Source organism: Ambystoma mexicanum, chromosome 8, assembly GCF_040938575.1.
Source record: "Ambystoma mexicanum isolate Mex_15411 chromosome 8, UKY_AmexF1_1, whole genome shotgun sequence".
NCBI lineage: Eukaryota > Metazoa > Chordata > Amphibia > Caudata > Ambystomatidae > Ambystoma > Ambystoma mexicanum.
In genome coordinates, this window is record NC_090929.1 from 1,492,218,928 (window position 1) to 1,492,245,142 (window position 26,215).

Below are 26,215 nucleotides of genomic sequence, written 5' to 3' on the forward strand. Positions count from 1 at the left end.
TTCCTTTTGAGTTGGTGGGACCAATCAACTCGTAAGCCACCTGGATATCGAAGCTTGTTAGGATTAACCAGGGAGAGGGACACCAGCTTGTGTACTTGAATTGCAGCTACTGGAACTGAAGCGACTCCATTTTGTCAGCATTTTCCGAAGATCCCGTGCAGTGCAGGAGTCCCCCAACATCATCCCTCTTGTCCCCACGACTGAGGCTCAGGAACAGTGAGATCTGCAGGAACTGCCAGGAACCAATGTCTTCAGCTGCATCTTGTTCTTCATATTAAGGTACTGTGCCAACCCGACTGAGAGAACTTACCTCTTGCGGTGAAAGTTCATGGAACTTTCCCTACTTGCAGGCCTAATCAGCTTGTGACCCAACATATGATTCTTTTTCGTACAAACTACTTCTGAGAACTTTGGCAAAGACTTAAACGTTTACTACAAGAACTGCTCTTTCCTATCCAAGACACTGGCCCATTGACTTTGGCCTAGGCCTATTGAACTGAATCGAGTCCTCTAGTGAACTGAAACTATTTGCACTGCCTAATAAAGTATTTGTGATCTATTCCATCAATTTGTGTCTTTGTATTCCTATTTAAAGTGACTCAAATGCCGTTTTGCTCCTATTTCAGAGGAGCCTAATTTACTCAGAAACATATTCGTTTTGTGCTGAAGTATATTTGTGTATAATATTAAGTTGCCTCCTTTTAGTGAATGTTTTTTAAATGATTTGAGAGTTTTACCAAGAAACCTCGAGTGCAAGTGTCTACTGGAACCACTGTGATTCTAAGACCTCTGAGTAACTTCATTTCTGAGGCTTGTAAAATCTGCTTAGATCACATGCTATGCATAGGCCGACATCTAGTGGAACCTGCAGAGTATAACTGTTTTCGAAATTCGAAAAGGGACGTCGACAGGGCGTGCCAGTAATACTATCCCTAGTGTGACGTCCACTGTACCCATGTGACAGGCCCCATAAAACCAAGGACGCGGGACATAAGACCCTTTCTTCTGACCGCAAGATGTCGAAAGACACCGCTAAAGCCCCTCCCAGTGCCAAAACTCGACCTACACCGGGGGGGAAGCCTAAAGAATCAGGACTGTCACATTTAATAAAGAAACATGTCCCCAAGGGTCTAACTATGGGGTTCTATTTCCAAAGAATCACACTCAAAGAGCCCTAATCACAAGGATAAGCTTAAGGACACTGATTCTTCCCAGAATGATAAGAATAAGAACCTTCAGGATAAAAGTAAGGTCAAACCTCTTAGTAAACAGCCTGCCCCTACCAGGGTCACCCCACAGGAGCCTGATGAAATCCCAATATAGGACATTCCTCAAGAACCTGATGCAATCCTGATAGAGGAGGAAGAGGAAGACTGGACTTTGCCTACACCTTCCACTCCTGCCACTACTTATCCTGGGATTATTCCTAGCTCAGTCACCTGGTCAGCCCAGGACATAGACAGAGTTATGAGCAGAATTACCTTCTTGGCTAACTTCTTTGAAGAGCACCCCCAGGCTCTAGAGAGTTTAGCAAATACACCTCCTACCACTCAGGCATCCGGTTCCCAAACTAGACCTGTGCCCTCTCAGCCCGCACATCTTCCCACCCGTCAGTGAAGAGGTTGCTCCCCCCAGCCGAGGTTTATGATGCACCTCCCCAAAAGATGCCACGCATCTCCACTGGTCGTTGACTTACATGCAGAGGCGGAGGAGTATATAGATGAAGATGATTATTACGACGATGACAATGTCAGGGATGGGGACGACGAATAAGTGGTCTTTGCCATGCACTCTCCAGTCCCGCAAGACCCTCCCTTACCTGATTCCCCGGTGGATAATCAGCCCTTGTGTAATGATATCCTAATCAAGGCTGCTGCACATTTTGGCATTGACATCCAAGAAACCCAGCAGGACAAGGATTTCGTTGAGAACATCCTGAGGGACAAGAAGGCTGCCACACAGTTTATACCCTTGCTGAAATCGGTGGAAAGGAGGATTCAACCTTCCCTAGAGATGCCCAATCAGACTAGGGCAGTGAATCCAAAAAATAGAGAAACTATTCCGCCCATCACCCTCTGATGCCTTGTACATAAGGGGACAGCTCAAACCAGATTTGCTGGTTGTCACTACTACCCGAAAGAGAGCGGGTACTCCCTTGGCCTCTTCTGCAGCTCCCCCGGACAAGTAGAGTAAAAAGCTCTACACAATGGGGAGGAAGATCACATCTTCTGCAGCGTACTAAGCCAGAATCGCTAACAAGTTACAATTGCCTTTAATGGGACGAGGTTACGGCCCTGCTGGAGTCAGCTCCAGAACCCCTTAAATCAAGACTCGCCCTTGTAGCTGCCGAAGGCAGAGCTACTGCCAGCAATCTACTTAAGAACAACTTAGACTCTGCGTATAATGCTGGATGCATTATCGCAGAAGGCACTATCCTCAAACGCCATGCCTGGCTTTGTCAGTCTGGTTTTAATTTGGAGACACAGGCTACCCTGCTTAACATGCCAATAGAACCCAAAGTTTTATGTGACAAAACAGTAGAGGATGCGCTGAAGTCAGCCAAGGAAGAGTATGACACCCTCAAGTCCCTTGGCCAGCTTACCAATAAGCAGACGAGTCAGAGAGGGGGTAACAATTTTTTCCGTTTTCGCGGCCAAAATGCACAAAGAGGCTCAGGGTATGGTCAGAACCAGAGCTTGTCATGGAATAATAACCAACAAGCATCACAAGGTTATGCCAGAGGCCAGCACAGAGGCCGCGGTCGGTGGAGAGGTTCCCCTCCACGGGTGGAGGAACACCCACCAAGCAATTAAGCCCCGCTACAGGTCCCCTCCCATGCCTCCCCAGTCGGGGGACGGGTTACAAACTTCCCCCCTGCATGGGAGGGGATAACCACAGACAAGTGAGTGTTCTCTACAGTAGCGGGCGGTTATTGCATCGAACTCCTGGGGACTCATCAAATCTTCCCCTGCGACAGAAAGTCATCAAGAGAAGAACAGCTCATCTTGATGGAAGAAGTCGCTGCGCTGCTCCTCAACGACGCTATTGAGATCGTGCCAGCCAACGAGGTAAATAAGGGTATCTATTCAACATACTTCCTTGTTCCAAAAAAATGTCTAACCATGCACCCAGTATTAGACTTGCGCCCTGCAAACAAATATGTCAAGCCACAAAAATTCTGCCCGACAACGCTAGTAGAAGTAATCCCACTGTTAAAACGGGGGAATTACATGGCAACATTGGACATGAAAGATGCTTATTTTCATATTTCAATGTTCCCGGCGCACAGAAGGTTCTTGCGTTTCAGAGTAGCAGACCAGCACTACCAATTCAAAGTGCTGCCCTTTGGAATAGCCTCAACTCCAAGGGTATTCACCAATCTACTGGCGGTGGTGGCAGCGCACCTGTGCAGGGAGGCAATCCAGGTGTACCCCTACCTGGACAATTGGCTGATCACAGGAGAAACTTAACATCTTTGCAAGTTAACCACGCCAAGAACCATAAACCTTCTCTTCCAATTGGGCTTCTCGATAAACGAGAAAAAGTAAAGTCTGCTACCCAAACCCATCAGAACAGTTCCTAGGAGCTGTACTAGATACAAAGGCATGCTTAGCCTTCCCATCCATGGAAAGAGTACTAAACATGCTTCGGCAAATACCCCAATATCAAGCCGGTCGCCTGATAAGCGTACGCAAAGCAATGCATTTAATAGGCATGATGGCATTGTGCAATATCTGGTCCCACACGCATGCCTGCGCATGCGACCAATGCAGGAATGGTTGGCGAAACAGTGGTCTCAGGCAAGTGGTCAGTGGGAAGATCTAATGCTCGTTTTGCCAACTCTGGTTCAAAACCTATGCTGGTGGTCAAGAGAAAATCTGCTGAAGGGAAAACCCTTCCACGAAACCGGAAGCGCAAGCGATCGTCGCGACCGACGCGTCACTTTCTGGGTGGGGGGGCCCACTACCTTCACCACACAGCACACGGTCTGTGGACACAGGTTACAGCACAGAACCATATCAACATACTGGAGTTATTGACAGTCTTCAAGGCTCTACAAGCGTTTGAAGGCCATCTGACAAACCAGTCAGTCCAAATCCTAACAGACAGCACCACTGCCATGTTTTATGTCAACAAACAGGGGGGCACACACTCTCCAAATCTGTCCAGATTGGCTCAGAAAATATGGAGGTGGGCACTCAGACGAGGGATGTCCCTGTCCTGCCAACAGGTTCCAGGGGTACCCAACACTCTGGCGGACTCTCCCAGCAGAGATCCACTGCCAGAAGAACACGAGTGGCAACTAGACCCAGACGTTGTAGACCACATCTTCTCTCAATGGGGTTACCCCTGACTAGACTTGTTCGCTACAAATGAAAACAAGCAATGCCCAGACATCGCGTCCAGGTTCCCTCAACCATACTCCAAGGGGAACGCCCTATGGCTGTGCTGGTCAGGGAAATTTGCTTATGCTTTTCCTCCCCGACACCATTGATCAGCAGAATAGTGAACAATATGCACAGAGAACGAATGACGCTCATCCTAGTTGCTCCTATGTTGGCGACACAGCCATGGTACACACATCTGCACAAGCTGGCGATGTGCGATGCCATCAAACTCCTATACCAGATCACCCTGTTCACTCAATACGGGGGAACAATTGTACACCCACACTCCATGAACTTGGCAGCATGGCTCCTGAAGTCCGAGTTCGGAGACCTTAATCTTCCACAGCAGTGTATTGATATCCTCAAGGAGGCACGTAAACCAAACACTAGACACTGTTATTTCCACAAGTGGAGAAGATTTGTCATTTGGTGCCAGTCAAAATAAATAAATAAACCCCATAGAATGTACCCCATCTGATATTCTAAATGATATTCTCCACTTGCTGGATTCAAGGTTGGTCTTTAAAGGTCCACCTAGCAGCTTTATCAGCTTACACCACCTCTCAAAGTAAAGTCTCATGGTGGAAAGTGCCATTCATTAAGGCATTCATGGAGGGACTAAAGCGACTCCACCCTCCAATCTCTAATCCCCCGCCAAGCTGGGATCTCAACGTGGTACTACCAAAGCTCATGGGACCCCCCCTTTCGAACCTTTGCACCAAGCTACTCTTAAACACATTACCTACAAGACTGCCTTCTTAGTGGCTATTACTTCCATAAGAAGAGTCAGCGAACTCCAAGCACTGTCAGTGCAGGACCCTTTCTCTATTATCCATAAAGATAAATTGGTTTTACGGACTTTCCCAGGTTCTCCCCTAAATTAATTTCCAAATTCCACGTAAACCAATCAATTGAGCTTCCGGCCTTCTTTCAGAAGCCAAATAGCTCAGCTGAGGTCAAACTCCACACACTAGATGTGAGGAGAGCAGTTCTCTACTACGTAGATAAAACCAAACCGCTTAGGAAGACAGATCAACTCTTCGTCTCCATGGCTGCAGGCAGAGAAGGAGAGCGCATTTCCAAGAAAGCCATCTCCAGATGGATAGTCAAATGTATACAATTATCCTATTCATTATCAAACAAGACGCTGCCTTTTACACCAAGAGCCCACTCCACATGGGTCACTGGGGCTACTTTAGCCTTTCTTGCAAATGTCCCCCTAGGCAGCATTTGCAAGGTAGCTACATGGAGCTCAGTACACACCTTCACTCGGCACTACTGCATTGACGCACATTCCAAGACAGATGCACAGGTGGGACAAGCGGTTCTAAAACATCTATTTGCCGCTGCTCCTTCACACGACCCACCATCTTCTCAACACTGCTCGCTAATCTATGCATATCATGTGATCTAAGCAGATTTCACAAGCCTCAGAAGATATATATTACTCACCGTAATCGTATTTCTGATGCTTGTATCTGCTTAGATTCACATGCGCCCACCCTTCCTCCCCTGGGAGAAGGTGCATAGATGTTATATGAGCTTTCTGTATATATCTGCTTGGATACAACTCTACTCACACGACACTTCATGTAACCTCATGTCAGAACAAAACAATCTGAGGGACCTTGACACGTGAGGGATCATGGGTACAGCCCTGTCGACGTCCCTTTTCGAATTTTGAAAACTACTGTAAAACTCTGCAGCTTCCACTAGATGTCGGTCTATGCATAGAATGTGAATCTAAGCAGATACAAGCATCAGAAATACGATTACGGTGAGCAATGTATACCTTACTGCTCGCATTCCCTCTTGAGATAAGCCTGGCTACTCAGCTCGCTATCACAAAACTATGTAGTACAGACTTATACCAAAGGTTGGTTTTGCTTACACCTGTAGTCCTAATTGTATGTGGTGGTCCCAGAGGGTACTGCATACAATTCTGCCCAACAGGGACCTCTCCCAAAGAGGTCACTCAGTGTATTTATCTGTATCTTATCTGCCCACTTTGTATACTTTTTCTGTGGTCAGGGGGAATTCTTGGTATGAACCTTGCTGGTATGAAAGGGGAGAACCTGACCTGGATGTCGCATTTTTGCGCAATTTTCTTCCAGATGGCATAGGTGGAAAGGACTACATTCAGTGTTGTGTGTGGTACTTGCAGATTGCATAAAATGACTGCTCTCAGTAGATTGGGGGTTGCGAGGGCCCGTTCAATTTGGACATGGGGGTCTGATGAAGTGCGTGGTGTACCAGTAGCCGAGGAATTGGGCCTGTGCGGCCCAATCGTGATGCTCTAAATCAGGGAGTGCTAGGCCTTCCTTGGCCACCGGTTGAATGAGTGTTGTGTATGATACTCTTGCGGATTTGCCAGCCCATAGCAATTCAAGGATTAGGCTCCATATACGTTGGAGAAAGTGTTGTGGTAATAGGAGAGGGATATTTGCAAATAGGTAGAGGAATTTGGGCAGGATCACCATTTTGACCAGTGAAACACGCCCCCACAGAGTGAGCGGGAGCAGTTTCCATCCATTTATTTTGTCCCGTAGTGCCACTGCCACCCTTTCCTAGTTGTCTTGGAACAGGTCTTGGTGAGCCCTGGACATTAGGATACCCAGATATCTGATCTTCGAGTGCTCCCAGCTGAACCCTTAGTGCTCTACGAAATCCCTGGTATCAGGGGTTAGGGGGGAATATGACTGATTTAGTGTGATTGATTTTTAGGCCTGAGAGGGTGCCAAACTGGACTACCTCTCACGTGATGGGGTTCAGATTCTCGATCGGGTCTCAGATGAAAAGGGCTACATCGTCTGCCTACAGGAAAATTATTAATTTGTGAGGTCCGATGGAGAGACCTCTATTTAGTTGCCGGGACCAAAGGCCGGAAGCCAAGGGTTCCATCACCAGCTCGAACAGTAGGGCTGACAGGGGGCATCCCTGTCTGGTCCCTCTGTAGTTCTGTGCTCGACGATTTAGTTTTCCCCAGAATAATGCATGACCCGGGGTGGTTGTAAAGAAGAGACATTCATTTGAGGAAGTGGTTTCCCAGGCCCATACGTCTCAGGACTGCGAAGAGGAAAGGCCACTCGACGGAGTCAAAGGCCTTTTCTGCGTCGAGTAGAACTGCTATCGTATGGTGCGAAGGGTCGAGCGCCTCCATGACTCCAAACATTCGTCTTGTGCCAAATGTTGTGTAGCAACCTGGTATGAAGCCTGCCTGATCGGCGAACACTAAGCCGGGTATCAGGGGGAGCAGTCTAGTGGTGAGAACCTTTGCAGGATCTTGTCGAGGTTAATAAGATTGGTCTATATGAGGTGCATTCTTCTGGGGGTTTTCCCGTTTTGTGTAAAAGAATCACATTTGCCTCACGGAGGGTCGGTGGCAACGCACCGGCTTCTAGTGCCTTTTCGTAGACCTGCAGCAGGAGGGGGTGAGAGTTTTGTAGAATTCACCTATTAATCCGTCGGGCCTGGGGCTTTGGGATTGGTGACTTTTTATTGCCTGGAGAATTTCCTCTAATTTAATAAGTTTATTCAAGGGTTCTCTTAACTCGTTATTCACCCAGTAGAGCTCAGTGTCTTCCAGGTACTAGAGAAGGGCTTCTGGGTCAGTGGTATGTCTGGAGCTATAAAGTGCCTGATAAAAGACGCAGAAGGATTCTGCTATTTCTTCTTCGGGTGTACTATAGTGCCTCAAGAATCACAGATCTGTTCTACCAGAGTAGGCTTCCTGTCCGCTGCTACTTGGACTGTCGTGGATTGAATCCCTGGAGTAACTGCTGAGTCAGGAGGTGGAGGGTAGATCCACAACAGGCGCGCTTCCCCAACAGTTTGCTTCTTCCCACCCCTACACAAGCAACCCCCAACTTGCCGTTGTCGCAACACTCCCCTTAAACAGTGTCATTAATGGTGCTGAGCTTGGGGTGCTATTGCCCTTCCAAGGTCATGAGCTCCCTTTGAAATTGCATTGTTGTAGAGCTCCAGTGTGAGTCGTTGAACCTTGAGGAGTTCATTGTTGATGCACATGTTGTGGTATCACAGTGGGTTTCTTCTAGCTCTGTCTCTTGTGGGTGGTCTTGGGTTGTTGTCAGGGGGGTGGGGTGTGTCTGCAGCCGAGCCCGTCTAGGAAGGAATTTGCTTCTTCTGGTGTGTTAAAGAATTGGGCTTTCCCGTCGTGTTGGATCCACAGCTTTACTGGTAACAGCATGGAATAGAGCATTTGGTTGTCTTGCAGTTGACGTTTTACTCCCGAAAAGGATGATCTTGGAGCCTGGACCGCTGCGGAGAAGTCAGGGTAGAATTGGATGTTGTCACCATCATATTGAAGTTCGACTTTGTCTCTGGCCAGACGTAAGATTGTGTTGCGATCTTTGAAGTTAAGGAGTCTGGCAATGATCGGACGCAGTGTGGCTCCCGGGATGGGCCAGCTGGTCGGCACTCTATGGGCTCTCTCAACCACGAATAACTGCGATCGTGGCGGGGCTCTGAATAATTCTTTGCAGATATTTTCAACATTCTCATCGGGATCTGCCGCTCTACCAGCCGGATGTTGTTGCGGCATGAACGCCCCTTGAGATCTTTGTTTTTGGCAGTGACAGCTTTCATCTGGCCTTCCAGTGCTGTCACTCTCACTGATAGCGAGGCTGTGTTGTTTTCGAGATCGGAGACACTCTGTTCTACTGTATCGAGTCTGTCCCTGTGCTTATCCAAGCGATGCTGTAATTGGTCAACCTTCAATGACAGTGCGTCACGTTTGCTGTTCTGGTTGCCTATGCCGGCCTTCAGTTCGAGGAGAATCTCCCGAATGTCCATGGCCTGGGCGTTTCTTCCTCGCGTTCCATTTCCAGCGTTGGGGACTCCGGTTGGCCACCTGGTTTAGGGGTTTTGACCATTGCACCCGGCTCGAAGTTCAGTGTTCTTTGGAATTTGTCGGATTTACCCATTGTGGGTCACCCGTGTGTGGTCTAGCAGCGGGGTCGGCTGAGATTTGGGAGAATGGGAGTGGACTTGTGGGTGTACCGAGATCCAGACGATCGGCCTGTTGATAAGGTCTGGTAAGGAGACCGTGTTGGCGTCTGTTAACTGCAGAGTCTTTGGGTGCGCCCTTGGTGCTGCGATGTCGCCTTGTGTGGCAAAGTGGGGTCCTTCGGTTAGTGAGGAGCTTTTTTATCTTCTGATCACCAGAGTCTTGGGTATAGAGGCTGGTGGTGCGTAGGGCGTGGTGGACTGATGTGCAGGCCCGGGTCGGAGTCGCTGTTGTGGGGTGTTGTACCAAAGGAGTGGAAGTGGTCTGTCAGCATTCGTTGTCCCCAGATAACTGTGTTTCTGGGTTGAGGACCGCTAGCGGTGTGGTTATGCAGGCGATGTTTCGCTATTGAGGCTAAGGTCGTAGGGGGGTGCAGCGTGCAACCCTCCGTATTGATGGCCCAAAGCAGATCTTCTTGTGTACGTGATTTAGCCGGTGTCCCTTCAATTAGCGGCTTGTTTGGAGCAGTGTTGAATTATGCGTGGGCTCACTGCAATGGGGTTATAGTTGGGGCCCTAAGCTGGTATTTGGTGATACTTCGGTCCGGCTAGCTGATTCATCCTGGGCACAAGCTTTATGGATACTGCGCCCTGGCGAGTTCCTGCTTTCTGGTGCGTCGATTTGCTGGAAATCCACTATTTAGGCACGGGATCTAAGGGGGCTGGGCGGTCTTGTTGCAGAGGCGGCTGCTGCCCAAGCTTCTGACGCAGGCTGGGTGAAGACCCCCCTGGGATTCTGCTGCCCTTTATAGGGTTGTTTGCTACAAAAGGAACGTTACCTTTTTCCTGCACCGTTGCACAGCACTGAGAGCATTGAAGAGCTCTTGCTGTGGTTTCCCGCGCTTCCTGGAGGAGGCGGAGCCTAACAAGGTCACCTGACTCATCACGTGACACACTTCCTCATTTATTGAAGGGCCTGCTGCCCGAACGGCGTATTCTGCTGCCCTTTATAGGATTGTTACAAAAGGAACGTTACCTTTTTCCTGCACCGTTGCACAGCACTGCGAGCATTGAAGAGCTCTTGCTGTGGTTTCCCGCGCTTCCTGGAGGAGGCGGAGCCTAACAAGGTCACCTGACTCATCACGTGACACACTTCCTCATTTATTGAAGGGCCTGCTGCCCGAACGGCGTATTCTGCTGCCCTTTATAGGATTGTTACAAAAGGAATGTTACCTATTTCCTGCACCATTGCACAGCACTGTGAGCGTTGAAGCGCTCTTGCTGTGGTTGCCCACGCTTCCTGGAGGAGGCAGAGTCTAACAAGGTCACGTGACTCATCACGTGACACGCTTCCTCCATTTATTGAAGGGCCTGCCACCCTCGCTGCGTTAAGCCTGCAGCGGGGACAAGGGCACAGCATTGACAGCATTGTTTGTCTGCTGTTTGGCTCTGGGAGGCGAGAGGAGTCCCTGCGTACATTCCTGGTGCAGTGGCAAGTTTCCATATATACTATAACTATCTTGCTAAATCCATGCAATTTTAGTTTAGTGTATTAGCTAATTAAGTAGGTCTCTGGGAGACTGTGAAGAAGTTCTTTGATCCCAGATATTGTCCTACAATTACCAGTACTTTAGGTACCAACCTTGTACAGTTGCAAATTGGGACTTCTTATGTTATACTTCATTCCGAAAGCAGGGCCCACTCTTGGGTAACTGCTGTGTTTAGTTGGACATTGGGGAGGAGAGACGGACTAAGGCTGCTCCTCAAGCCATCGGGCATTCCCAAGGCAGTGCAAACATAAGATATCTATTTTTATATTTTCATCTTACATTGAATCTTATATGTGCTGAATGTTGTATATATTTTAATATTCAGTCAAGTGCTTTGATAAAGCGTTCTGGGTTGCTGTCTCACTGTTTAGCACTCTAGCTTATACCGAGGCGGCATAGGAGTGATGAGTTCCATCTACTTTAAGTGTCTGTGTGTTGTGCTTTCGAAAAATTCTTTGCTATCTATACTTGCTTATTATTTACTTGTGGTATAGTCTGGGATAACATGCAGTCAAGATTACCGTCCCTAAAAACGGGGATGCCTTTATCTATTCAGTCATTTCGTTCTAAAGCTACTGGTAATTCTGTAATTAATGTCCAAAAGAAACTAGCACTCATTCTGTGCTCGATATTCGGCAATTCTGTAAAGAAACAGTCATTAAGTCTGACATTTTGAATGCTATTCCATCTTCGCAATTCAAGTGTCTGGCCAAGTCAGTACAGCGTAATTACACGTCATGTTTTCACCCCAAAGTCATACTCTCTTTGCCTGTATCGTGTATTTCTCAGTCTGACAGTGTGCTTTTGCACAATTTGCCACTCTCAGCTCCTGCTCCTCCTGAGGCTAACCCAGGTGCCTGTGTGCCTTCTGATGTTGCAATAATGAATTTGGACTTGAATGAGTCAGTTTTCCCATCAACTTCTCCCTGAGGGATCGCCCTTGAATTTGTCACATTCTCCTGTTATGTTCTCAGAAATTGATATTCATACGTTCGTCCATTGAAGCCTCATACCTTGTTCCCACTCCACGGCGTGGTGTAGAGGCGATGGTGTTACCTGGTAAGATAGATACGGACGTAGCAACCCAGAATATGATCAATCTTACTTTGTCAGCCATGCATGTGTCACTACAAACGTTATCTAAACTTTTTGACTCTGTAGTTAACAATATGTGTGATCATTCTAAAAAAACTGGATAAAATTCTAGCTTGGCAAGAGAATGCCACTTCTGTACTCCAAGCGAAAAACACTCCTGTTTCTTGACCTGACGAACCAAATGATCGCCTTTTGGCCTTAACCGCCTCACTGGGTATTCAAACCTAATTTGAGACACAGCCATCTGCTTGTCCTAAATGTGCCCAATTCTCTATGGCTAAGACTCCTTTAACTCTGGCGGTGCCACTCATTGAAGGCATTATACTGAATACTATGGACCCCGCCACTTTACCTCCAGCAATCTCTGCTGCCCTACAGCCAACTGTTGGAACTGGTTCGTCAGGGAGTGTGCCTTATACAATTTCTACCCTTAAGGTCCTCTCTGACATTTTAAAACCTCCATCAAAACCTTCATGTAAAAAACCTAAAAATCAAGCAGCAGCCAAGAGGAACAACTATCGATCATCCGAAAGAAGTGTTTCAAAAATTTCTTTGAGTCAAAATGTATATACCCAGAAAAACATGTGGCAATGTATCTTTTCAACTACTTCTCTCTTGGTAAGGATAGCCACTGTACAATTTCTGGATGCAATTTTACCTGACTCGCAGTAATACTGTATTTTGCCGTCTAATATCATCATCTATTATTAGTCTGCTTGGCTTTGAATGAAGTAATTTTAGAGGTGAAATGACTTGCAATGGATTTCTATGTTTCTATGTTTCTATGTTTCTATGTTTCTATGTTGCTATTGCTTGATATTTCTTGCTCTGATGTTGTGTGGTCAAGATATTCACATAAAAATACTATGTAAGATGATTTTATATTTTCTAAACATACTGTTTTGTATTAGTGTTTTGTATTTGTAAAATTTGAAAGGTTGATTTTATCAACCAACCAAACAAATAAAAAAAAAAAAGGAATGTCCCCCTCTGGATGAATGGCAGTTCACACGGGGGGCCGATTTGCTGAACCATCTAGTGGGCTCCTACGTGCGCAGTCTGGGGGGCAGGGGTAGGTTTTCTGCTGGATGTCTGGCTGCTCCTGAGGGGGTGGTGATCAGTGGGTTCTCGTGTGCTGCACTTGGTAGTTGCAGGGGATGTTTAGTGTGGGCTGAGCCCAATAGCTTGCGGCGTGTGGACCCTGAGGCGGCAGCGAGGTTGAGGCAAGTTGCGCCAGATGATGGGCCCCGTGTCTGCAAGTGGGCCATCCTGTACAGGCCGGGGGGTCTGGTAACCAAGCCCCCGGCGCCTCTGTGGTCGATCTGCTCAACTTTTTCCGCCGGTACCCTCCACGAGCTGGCGCCTCAGCCACCTCCTCCCTCCGCCGTGGCTACGTGCGATCAGCATGCATTGTTGGAAGACCGGGGGGGGGTGTGGGGTGTGTCAAGCCTCTCAGGATCTCTCTGAGCGTGGAAGAGTGCTGTGCGGGACGTTGTGAGGCGCACCTCGGGTCCGGATGTCGAAGCAGATTAGTGTCGGACAGTGCTGGGCCCCGGTGACACGGGTGGCTGCAAGGGGTCTCTGGCCTCACGCACAGTCTGCTCTGTGCCGGCAGCGCTGTGCGACTCAGGGCTGCGGACCTGCCACAACCAGTGTCCGTGTCTTCGGATGCTGCCGGCTGGGCTGACTCGCCTGCGCCGCTCCCTCTGCCAGCCGCGCCGGGTCCCCGGATCGGGTCGCCCACAGTCGGCCTTCCTCCCACTCGCTTCCCCGCCCATGGGATGGCACTAGTCTGCTGTGTCAGCTGGGCCTCCCCTCTGTCGGGTACTGCTGCAGCCAGTTGGGCCCGGGGAGGCTCCCCACAACTCCGTCAACAGTGCACCGCAAGCACCGGGGCACTAGATGGCTGATTCCACTGATTGTGGACAGATCACACACTGGAGATAGTCTGTGTTCGGGAGCTCTGCCGGAGCTCAGAGGAGCCGCCATCTTGGTTGGCCCTCTAGCGCCCTCGCCACAATGCAGTTTAATTACTTTCCCAATGCAATTTAAATACCGGAGACAACACACCTAGGTCTGAGAGTCCTGTATAGTGGGAGAAAGGCCTAGGTTTCACAATGCAGTTTAAATACTTTCACAGTCCGGTTAAATTAGCATTAGCAAAGCCAACAGTTTTGGCTTGTGTATATGTATTAGGCATTTGCCATGCACTATTAGCATATGCCCAGATGCTTGTAGCATTTTAAAACTGCCACCATTAATGGCCAGTTAGTAGCATTATGCCAATGCCTGACAAATACCTTTCTGACTTCTAAAGCCAAAACTGTTGCGATTGCCAATGCTAGTTTCCTTTCCATCAGTCGCACCATCTCTGTTCTCTGCCGGTTGGCCGATATCAGTTTGGCTTCACTCTTGCCTCCACCTTGCCGAGTTCATCTCTCTGTACTCTCCCACTCACTCCCCCACCTCTGTCCTTTGCCCACCCCACCTTCCAGGCCTTCTACCTCATTGCATCCCCTCCCCCCCACCACCACCTGGAACACCATCCCCCAAGTAATCAAAACAATCCCATCTAACAAGTAATTCAAGACCAGACTCAAACGCCACCTTTTAACTATTGGAGGGGCTTTTACTCCTACCCTCTGCAACTGACTACACTTCTGGTCAAAGTGACAACCCACTTTTCAATAAATGCTAAAATAATGGGACCTAGGAATAGAGCCTACAAAGAATCACTAGACAGAGTATATAGAAAAGGCCTACTTGGAGGCCTGCCTTAAGGAAATGGGTAACATGTTGGCCATTCGTAGTTTATTGTAGCTCTGAATAACCTGTGAAAAAACAGATATGTCATTAGTGGAAACAATTACTTGGGTATAAAATGGGCAGAAACCTAGTCACAACAGAGTTGATGTCAGAACATGTGCAATTGCCTGGTTCCCCTCCCGGGGTCCTAGAAACTGCATTCCTAGATGCACTGACGTGTAACAGCCTCTCAGAGCTTAGCAGCCCACAGTTTATCTATTAACCCAGAATGTCAGCCTAAAGAATGGCCTGCACAGAAATGTTTAGTGCTTACTTGTTAGGTGCATTTGCCTTTGTAGTTAAAAAATAATAAATCATTGCATGTTTTTAAAGGCATATGTTTACTTTGTCCACTATGTCTTTGTCACACATTCCCTTTGAAATGTTCACTTTGTGCAACAGTGCCTTAATCTTTAGATTTATATAGAATGTCATTAAATGGTGTCCTTTACTTCTGTTTACTTCACATAGTTCCCTATCACCCTCAATTCTCTCAGCACCTACTCCTTCTTTGTTTTATTTTTTGATTTTAATGAAGGGTGAACCCTGAAAAGCCACTTTTCTCCTTACGCTTCCCCAACTTTTCTGTACAAAACACTTGTAGTAACTTCACCCCTATGCCTCAGTCCTGTTCTTGCAAAATTGGCCACTCCTATTCTAATACACAGAGAAAAGAGTTAAGTGTTAATTACAATGAAAAGTATTGAGTCACTCTTGTAAAATGAGTGAAAATCTGCAAAACTGTTAGGTTTAATTCATTTTTTTCCAAACATTATTTTAACACACAAACACCACCATGTACACTTTTAATAATCACAAGCGAAAACATGTGAATAAATAACCTCCCTCCCCAATGCCCGTTCCCTCCCCTGGGCCTACCTGACACTTCCAAACACTGTCCATTTTATATCAGAGCCACTTCATCCGTGGCGGCGCGTGTACTACCGGTGGTTGCCCCCGTATCTTGAATATCATGTACAGTGGCAGCTAAATCAGATACCAAATGCTTCCCTGTATCTACTCCTCGTACTCCCCATTCCTCCTTGCTGCTGGGTGCTTCCCACCCCGCCACCGTTTCTGCATTGGCCCATTTTAACAGATCTCCCCACCATGCTTGCTCCACTGGTCTCGTCCGTGATTTCCATCCCATTGCTTTTCTGTTTTGCTAAGATATACTTCAGCTTGCTTACATGTTTAGCCTGCTTGGGTCTCAGAAAGCACCCAAGCAGGCAGGCTTTTGAAGAGTCTACATCCAGCGTAATCCCAGCATCCACTAACAGCTGTGCCACCTCCCTCCAGAATCTCCTGATTTCCACACATGCCCAAAACATATGCATCAAGTTAGCGTCCCTCTCTCCACATTTTGGCCATGCCTGGACTTCTGCGTGGTTAAACCTGGCTTACGTTTAATTCATCCTTCTAAAAAAAAAAAATTGATTACCCAATGGAGCTTGTTTCTTTATCTGATTCACACAGACAAATGTATGCTAAAGGACACGCAAAGTGAAGGTTGAGTAAGCATCCTCCGAAGTGAAATGTCCGAAGTCCGCATTATACATAGTGACACCGGCAAACTAAAGGGGGATGCCCATGTTGTCACAAGCAATTGACTGATCGCAGAGTGTACATTTAAATGTGCAAAATGGGGGTCGTTTAGAAACATTCAAATCTTAGTGTCATCGGATTTCAAAGTTCAAGATTGAAAAGCTTTATAATTTATAATATTTTACAGTTGCTAGATGTATGTTTTGAAATGGAGCTATACATTATATCACTATTCAGTTATGCTAGACTTCTGATTGAGCACTTGAATGATCTGTCGAACTCAAAATGCCAGGACTACTTCAAAATTGTAGACTTTATTGAAAAGTAAAAATAATGGTTTCTCCCGAAAATGTCGAAAAAAAAGGTGACTGTGCTTTTCAATGCACATTCGGCTTGATAAATTACGAATTCCCAAAATGTCGTACAAGGGGAGTGGGGGTTGCAGGGATTTCCCCCTGCTTCCCTTGTTCGACATGGGTTCGGGGGAAGCAGAGGTGTCCCCCGCTTCCATTATATGGAAAGCGGGGGACAAGAAAGAAAAAATAAATGATGGACCCTGCGCCGTCAGTTCCCACACATAATTCGGAGATGGAACTGACGTCGCAAGGAGAGCTCGATACAGGGAGGCGAAAGCAGGTAAATGCAGGGATTTGGGTATAATTGTAAGGGGCAAAGGGGATCAGGGCATTCAAAATTTTTGTTAAGCGAAACTTTCAGCTTCACATTTTTCTGCAACGTTCAAATCCGCTGCAACTTTATCACGTAAATCTAAAATAATTCATTGATTTCATTCCCCCATGGTAAGAATGATGTTAAGAATGTATATTTGGTTTCTTCCCATAGATACAGAGCAAATTCGAGAGACGCTCCGACGAGGTCTTGAAATAAACACTAAGCCAGTTTTACCTCCAATTACTGGCCAAAGACATAATGGGATGAACCATGACCGAGCACCGTAAGTCTCATTCTATGCATTAAATCATTTGCCCACCACCGAGAGTCCTTGGTGTCCTTTCTCTCTCGAAGAGCAGTGGCATACTTATTTACTTGTGGGAAGACAGTAAATATTGTTATTCTAGTTTATTATGAACATGTAAATTAACAAATTACCAAATCTCATGAAATGTTTGCTAGATAGCATTTAGGCATCATTCCTATTCAAAATTCCGAAACATTTGTGAATACTTGTGGTTTTCAGTATATCAAAGTCACACTGCCACTTTATGGATGGGAATGCTAAGCTAATTTATCAGCAAAAACACTTTGTGAAAGTCTGTAGGAAGAAGGTTGAATGTGTAAGTGATGCCACTTTTTACAGCAACATACCCTTTTCTTTACATGAGGATCTCTTATGGATTTGCAACTCTTTTGACACATCCCTGATTTGGCACAGTTCCTTTCTTTTTGGCTAAAACGGAAAACTAATGCAGTACTGGATTAGTTACTTTCTCATTACAATTCAGGTTCATAATTATGAAAGCAATCCTCTCGCCAACACAAATCCAGACACCAAATTGTCTAGATCAATAATGTGGCATTCATTTCATGCTTGGATACCTAATAGCAATATTTTAACGAGTTTGGAATCCAAGTAAAAAAACATCTCATTTAGTGTAGGACTGGATAGATCTCCAATCATAGCATATTTAATGGAAAAAAGATTAATGTTGGGATTCAACAATATTTGCTGTCAAGATTTGTGCCACAGTAATTTGCGGTCTCAATTATGAGCGATAGCCATACGACAATGTGAGTGCTCGGATTTACTATTCCTTTACCCCAGCAACTACCAACCCATACCCTATCTCCTTTGGCCAGTCTCGTTCAGTGTCCATGGATGCTTTGTACTATATATTTTCATAACTTCTCTGTAGACTGGCATTACTATGTAAGATGGTTGTAAACTGACATCAATGCTTTCAAAATACCTTCATGATTTATTTATATAATGTTTGTTTTGTGAGACTGGTTTCAGGGATGCCTTAAATGTCACTGATCCGAGATGTGGCTTAATTAGAAAGCATCTTAGTTTGTCACAGGTTCATTTGTCTAAAGAGGGTAATCTAGCTTGTGTCTCAGCCTCCCTGGGGCTCCCACCACCCCAAAGGTTAACTGGAATATGAGAGATTGGGAAGCCCTACTATAACCTTTTCAGATGTTGACCTGACCTCGCTTCTTAGAGTGCAATGAGATGTGAAGCATTAAGGTCCACCCCTGTCAGAAGCCATTGTGCTCTCTGATCAAAAGAGAATGCATCAGATTTCAGCGTTACCAAAGGGAATAGTCTCCAATCGGGCACCACTTGCTTGTGCTCTTATTATCCAACACATCAGTACTTATTTCATTCTTCTCCAAATGTGAGACTGAATGGGACTACTTGGATTAAACCCTGTGAACATCGGGATAAGCCCCTCCAAAGTGAATATATTACGTTAATGCTCACCTTTCTGTTGCACAGAAGTAATCCTAAACAAAGGGGTGCAGACTGGTTGCACCAAGGTTTTATGTATGCCTCTACAGAAATGGCTGTTCCAAGCATGTTAACATAGCTTGGGATAGTGCTGCAGTTAATGTATCTGCCACATTTGAAGTTTTTAAGCACACCTGTCTGAAAAAAAAACTGCATTCAATGCAAAACTAATATGTAATACTTAATCATTTAATGGGCAGTCTCTAGTTTCATATGCTATGATGTAAACAAATGACATTCATACATGTCAGTTTGCTGATAGTGAGCTTGGCTTCTTGACTGAATTGCCTTTGTGACACAAAGTACCATCCTACCCCTCTGGTGCGAGTATTTTTGATTTTCTTCACTTTTTCTTGTGGAGTCCTAATAGGAGGCCTCATTCATGGCATGAATACAGATGTGCATTCCCTGAGGGATCCTGTGCGTAAATAAAAGTATAGATTCCATCCGCGCTCAGACGTTTCTGCTATGAGATAGTGAGTTAGATTCAAATGTCATATATGGCTGCAAGGGAGAAAGTACCTACTCCACGTCTGTAGAGTTTAACATGTAGTGGCAATGTTTTCTGTATTCCTTCATCAGTTTTGTGGCTTTTTCTTTGGGGTGTCCTATTTATGTAAGGCATCAACAAGGATCACAACCTTTTAAAATGTGTGCCTGATACGCTTTGGCCTCTCTGGGAGGGTACACCACCATACCCTGATATTCATTGCGACTACGGTCACATTGCTACATGTAAATTGCATGTCTTGTTGATATATTTAGCTGATTCACAGTTTGCGGTTTGGTCTACACCCCCCACCTAACATGCCTATAAAATCCAGTGCTATGTACTTTCATCTGTCTTTGTTGGCCACGTGAAGGTCTATGAGCAAATGAGTGAAAGCTATGTGCGCTCTCTTTGGACTCGCCTGTGACAGGTAGCCATGGAGAACCAACCTGCTAAAACAAAATGGTGGACACGATGTGCGCCTTACATGGTCATTTCCCAAATGAGACCTGTGGAGGTAAGTCTGACCAGATAAGGCTGGAATGTTTGGGTGTCTTTGCTTAGATTGGAATTCCCATCCCAAAGCCAGTGAACAGACCTGACAAGTTCGAAAGAGCAGAACCTAAGTGATTGGGTATTAGCCATAGGTGTATTGGATGCACACACATGCTATTGGCAGTTGAAATTCCATCTCACCCGCTAATTCCATATAGCTAGTGAGGCTATGCTCCATTGCAGTGTTAATTTCATGGGATGCATCACTGAAGACTTCAATGCCTGACTGATTGCTCTACTGGTGTGCAGTCCTGTCTGAGACCCTTCCCAAGACGCAGCACTGCTGGGAAAATGTGACATCGCCTCTACCGCAAAGACCCTACGGCAGTGCCTTATTCCCATGGCCGATGGGGACAACCATGTCTGTTTCAACCCTCCCTGCCTGCCAATCCTGTAGACACTGGGGCACGCACAAAGAACTGAAGCCCAGGGGTCACCAGGCAGACCAAAGGTTTTGGGGTTACTGCAACAGAATCAAAGACAAAGATCAAGAAAAGAATGTCAGTGCCTCGAAAGTCACAGCTTCCTACCTGCTTTGACTCCAGCACTTGAACCATTGGGTTCCAGTGCTTCCCAGCAGCTGCAGACGTTCGTCATTTCTTCATTTTATCATGTTTTACCTTCCTCCCATGGGTCTTCAACTCACTTCTTTCCAGGAGATCATAATCAGTTGCTGCGGTCTTTCCTGAGGCTTCGGGGAGCACTAGCAGTTGCTCTTCGAGAACTAGAGACTAATTGAGGGGCAGACATTGGCGAATATAGCAACATTTGACTAGGAATGTTCCCTCCAGGATACTATATGCCCATAGGATTATATAGGTTTATGTATACTACGTGGTCGTTGTCAGAAATGCATGAAACATCAATTGAAAGTTGCTAGAACTTTTCCCCATAGGCCAGCCTTGGTCAATAGGAGAGCACTGGGCCGATCTAGAACATTTAAAGCAATTAAACATTGCCAAGTGTCTAAGCTGGTGCTTACCCGCCATTAATGCACAGTCTTTAGGGATGGCTGGGTGCCCCTGTGGACATTGGAATACCTTTTCCTCACTTACCAGAGAGTACTTTTAAATTACTTCCCTGAAATGTGCAATTAAAATTACATTTGACCTACTTACTAACCAAAAAATAAAGTACATTCAACTAATAAACTTGTTTGTACAATCTTTTATTCAACACAATATATTATACTATATTGATGTTGCCCTGCTTGCTCCATTGATGGGCCTTCAGTGCTCCAAGTACCATAAGCGAGCTACAGGTCCACTCAAGGAATCTAAAACGGAGGTAGATCAGTTGTGATTTTGGGGCTTGACCACAAGCCTCAAATACCTGTGAGGAGTCTGCCATGGTTTTGAGTTAAAGACTTATTAAAGAAAAGGGGTTTAGGAAAAGTCTTTTCTGACCCTGCTCTTAAAATGATTTCCCTACCTAAACAAAAACCAAGGCTCTGTCCATGTTGGGATGCCAACCGTAAAACTGTCCGGTATCTGACGTTCTATTCTCACCCTCTGACTACAAACAAAACTCTAAAGTGAAAAAGGGGATTTGTCTTTAACCTTGGTTGGTTTGGAAAAGGTGTTAAAAAAGGAAGAATAAGTGATTTAGACAAAAGTTTCCCCAAGGACAAAGTTCTTGGTTCAAGAGGGTAGTTCCCTTCCCCTGGATTTGTCTTTACTCCTTGAGATTTTCATACACTATAGTTCCTTGGAGCCTTTTCTGGCCAAAGGTAACACTTGTACAATAATCCTTTGACTTCAGTCTTTGAGTCGCTCTTGGCTGAGTACAACACTTGTATGACAACTGTTTCACAACTCTGGTTTACTTTTAAGAATAGTTCTTTGGGCCTCTCTTGCCCATATTATGAGGGATCAGTAATGCGAGGTGGACAACTGCTTGTAGTTTTCTCAGTATTTGACATTTTATTTTAAACAGAAAATGCAAAGAAATCCTAACGAAGCCTACTCTACCAGAGAATTCCTTACCTACTCTAGAATCTAAGGGGAAATCTCCTAGCATACGCAAAACTGGCCATCACACTAAACAACAAAACATAGACTAAATAAAAGATTACCAAATAGCCAGCATCTTGGATGACTTCATTTTGTCCTGGGTAGATCTCGTTCCCCAGGAAGTCCCAAAATCAATTTCTCCCAAAGAAAAGTAAAGCCTTAAAGGGATAGTCCAGTAAAAAATGCTATTTTAAAAATAGATGGGCAACATTAAAAAAATACTAGCACTTTTTTTTAAAAAACTTCCTATGTAAAATTTTGAGCTATTCAAGCTCAAAATTCGCAAAAGCAAGCACATGGGCGCATCCATTTTGTGAACTGGATGCCCGCCTGTGCTGGCTTTTGCTTTTGCGGCACTAATGAAGGAAAAGCCAGCCAGCTGTAGTAAACAAAAGCTACCGCTGTGTGGCTTTTCCTTCATTGGTGCCGGGACTCGGAGGACGCGGACCGGAGACCAGAGCAGGAAAGCTGCAGCTGAATCTTGGTAAGTGCCATTTATTTTTTTTAAAATAAGCACTAGCTGCTTCAAAAGCGACCGCAAACATAAATACAACGTTTTTAAAGCTGCGGTTTTATTTCTAAGTTTTCCGGGCTCCTCCAGCCCGGAAAACTTAGAAAGAAGACCGTAGCTAGTGCTTATTTTTAAAAAAAAATAAATAGCACTTACCGAGATTCAGCTGCAGCTTCCCTGCTCTGGTCTCCGGTCCCCGTCCTCCGCGTACAGCACCAATGAAGGAAAAGCCACCCAGCGGTAGCTTTTGTTTAATACAGCTGGCTGGCTTTTCCTTCATTAGTGCCGCAAAAGCCAGCACAGGCGGGCATCCATTTCACAAAATGGATGCGCCCATGTGCTTGCTTTTGCGAATTTTGAGCTTGAATAGCTCAAAATTTTACATAGGAAGTTAAAAAAAAAAAAGTGCTAGTATTATTTTTTTAATGTTGCCTATCTATTTTTAAAATCATTTTTTTTACTGGACTATCCCTTTAAATAATTTCTTGAAAAGTTACAAAGAAACTTCATCCAAACAAAATATCCACCGGTAACAGTTCCTTCTGCGTTTGTTGTAAAGTTCCCCTTTTAATCTCCACAAAGAGAACCGTACCAGTGGTAATCCTGGATAACCTCCTTCCAGGATAGAGTTGATAAATTTCAAAACAAAAGTACAACATCTACTTCAACAACTGTCCTTCTTTTTGTAACCTCTGCAGTGTCTTGGATATAACTTGTCAGGATGCTTCTTATAAGGGGGTTGCTTTCTCCTTGACAACTCCCTTTTGCAAATGGTACTGTGAAAGCAGGCTCCTTTGCTTCAGTCTGCTTCTACTTCAACTACATTCAATATAAAGTGTTCTGACAATATTATAGAGAACCACAGGTTTATTGTTGATTCTTCCGCAATTTGAAATTTTAGGAATTTATCAGGCAACTTAGACCAGACTCTATGACCTCTGCAGGTAGGCAAGGCACTCTTCTTTCATATGCCATAAGAAAGGGCAGGCTATTTACCTCTTCTGTCTGTCTTACAGCTACCACTAGAATCTCTCTTAGCTTCTACACTGCTTCTCTTTCAGCTTCAACAGTCTCAGCTTTACAGATTGTTGATCAGTTCTTTTAACAAGCACCCAGCTACCTGCACACCCACTGTGGTTCTGTTGACAGCTGAGGCAGACATGCCGAAACATCTGCCGAAAAAGCACAAATCACATTTTTTCGGCCAGAAAAACACAAGCATTCTTCTCAAGACCAACAGGCCTGTGGACGTTATGAGGAGTCGTCCTCACCTTTTGTCTCGCGTCCTCCACAACAAGCGCTCTCGAGAGCCTGAGGACACCCCTGGAGTGGATTGTCCAGTGGAAGCATCTCCTGTGGCCCCAGCCTTGCCTCCGGGGGAGTCTAAAGAGGGATCTCTTTAAGAGGACATGCAGTCCACACAGACTGACCAGGATAAGTGGGTGGATGTTCACGATGAACCCGGCCGGGCGGATGAGGACACCTACTTTCAAGACCAGGATGACCCAGACATCTTTTTCGGCCCTGTCGACCCTTCTGTAGTTGAGGGCGTTTGCTCGTCTCCCATTGCAGACCTACCCCTCTACAATGAGCTGATGAAAAAGGCTGCTCACCATTTTGGCATCGAGACTGAGGAATCCAGTCCTGCAGGGACCGACTTCGTTGAAAATATTCTCAATGAGAAAAAGCCAGTTAGCCTGAATTTCCTCTCCTAGAGTCCATCAAAAAAAGGTTGCTCCATCCCGGTCTACTCCCTCTCTTACTAGGGCGGTTAACCCACTGGTGGAGAAATCTTTTAGGCCCTCTCCTTCAGATCCCCTCTACCTTAAGGGTCACGTCAAGCTTGATTCTCTGGTGATGACCACTATCAGAAAAATAGCTGGTGTTCCACTTTCAACCTCTGAGGCACGCCCCAACAAGGAGTGTAAGAGACTTTATACACTGGTAAAGGATAGAAAAAAACACCACCTTGCTTGCCAGCTACAGCAGCACCAAGTGGGATGTGGCCTCTTTGCATCTGGACTTGGTACCGGAACCAGCTCACTCCTACCTCCTCAAAATCACTACAGACGGCGAATAGGTTTCCCAAAACAGCCAAAAACATTTCTTGGATTCTGCAGATGCCTCAGAAGCGTTATTGCAGGGGGTATTCTCTTAAAAAAAAACATTCCTGGCTCGGAGACTCCGGATTTACACCAAAGATCCAGGGTATTCATAAAGGTAGTCGCGAAGGCAGTCCATTCCTGTGTACCTCACATAGACGACTGGCTAATTACCGGGGATTCTCCCCAGAGGTGATTTCAAAACATGCAGCAAACTATCAATCTGCTGTTCTAATTGGGCTTCTCTGTAAACAAAGTAGAGTTTAGTGGTCAGCCAAGTAAAGCAATCTCTGGGATACTAATCAAAACAGACGTCAGACTAGTCTACCCCTCTGAAGAGGGGGCCCAAAACGTGCTGTTTCAAACACCTCCGTACGTAGCCAGTCGTCAGGTGACTGTACGAAAGGCAGTGCGCCTGCTAGGAATGATGGCTTCCTGCATCTACCTAGTGCCTCACGTCAAGCTGCGCATGCGTCCAATGCAAGAGTGGCTAGCGAGACAATGGTCACAAGCAAGCGGGTTGTGGGACAATCTGGTGGTGGTTTCTTAACCTCTGGTTCAATCGCTAGTGTGGTGGAACAGCGACATTCTGCTAAGGTGAAGTCTTTCCACACACCAGTGATCGAGGCCACACTCATGACAAACTCATCGATGGCTGGGTTGGGCGCTTGCTTCCTGCATCACACTGCTCACGGCCTGCGCTAACCAGCAAGCACATCAACCTTCTCGAACTACTAGCGATTGTCAAAGCACTTCAAGCCTAAGATAGTGCGCCAGACAGTCCTAGTCCTGACGAGCAGTACCACAGCCATGTTTTATGTAAACAAAAGGTGTACGCATTCTCCAGGGCTCTCAAAACTAGCCCAGATCATCTGGCTATGGGCACTAGATCACATGTTCGTAGTGGCACAACATGTTCCAGGTGAACTTATTTCTCGGACAGACGTACTAAGCAGGAATACAATGCTACCCTCTGAGCACGAATGGCAACTAAACACATATGTGTTAAACTACGTCTTCTCAAACTGGGGGTTCCCAGATACAGACCTTTTTGCAACCCTGGAAAATGCACAATGCCAAGATTACGCATCCAGGTTTTCCCAGAAAGGATCCAAGGGGAATGCACTTCTGATGAACTGGTCAGGGTAATTTGCATACGCAGCCCCCCTGACACCTCCCTCCCACCGCAACACCCCTGCTCAACGAAATAGTCCACAAGCTACAACAGGAACAAGTAACACTGCTCCTAATAACTCCAATGTGGGCCCACCAGACCTGGTTCTCACACCTACAAATGATGTCCCTGTGTCCTCCCATGAAACTACCCTGCACGGACAAACAGTTGATCCAGGATCAGGGACCAACGCTGCACCCATGTCCTCAGAAGCTGAACCTAGCAGCTTGGCTCCTGAGGTCATAGACTTTGGTCACCTTAACCTAGACCAAAGGTGCATGGAAATACTCGAGGACGCGCGCAAGCCTAACACAAGGCATTGCTATTTTAACAAATGGAAATGCTTTGTGTTATGGTGCAAGACACGGTTTCTCAATCCAACCAACTGTTCATCCACAAACATAGTCAACTACCTGCTCTACCTACTTGACTCAGTATTTGTCTTTAACTCAGGATTTATGTTTAACTCACTCCAAGTACACCTAGCGGGGCTCTCCACTTGCATCACATCTCAGTGCAAAATATTGTGGTGGAAGGTGCCTCAGTTAAGGCT

The 26,215-nt window shown here is 45.9% G+C and overlaps 1 protein-coding gene across 3 annotated transcripts in view; it reads left to right on the plus strand.

The window, feature by feature from the left end:
• SUFU (SUFU negative regulator of hedgehog signaling) overlaps positions 1-26,215 on the plus strand; it is a 988,972-nt gene that overhangs the window by 635,012 nt on the left and 327,745 nt on the right. For all 3 annotated transcript variants that reach the window (XM_069611674.1, XM_069611675.1, XM_069611676.1), the window contains one exon: positions 17,192-17,303. In XM_069611674.1, the coding sequence (XP_069467775.1) occupies positions 17,192-17,303 (112 nt within the window). The remainder of the gene's footprint in view (positions 1-17,191; positions 17,304-26,215) is intronic.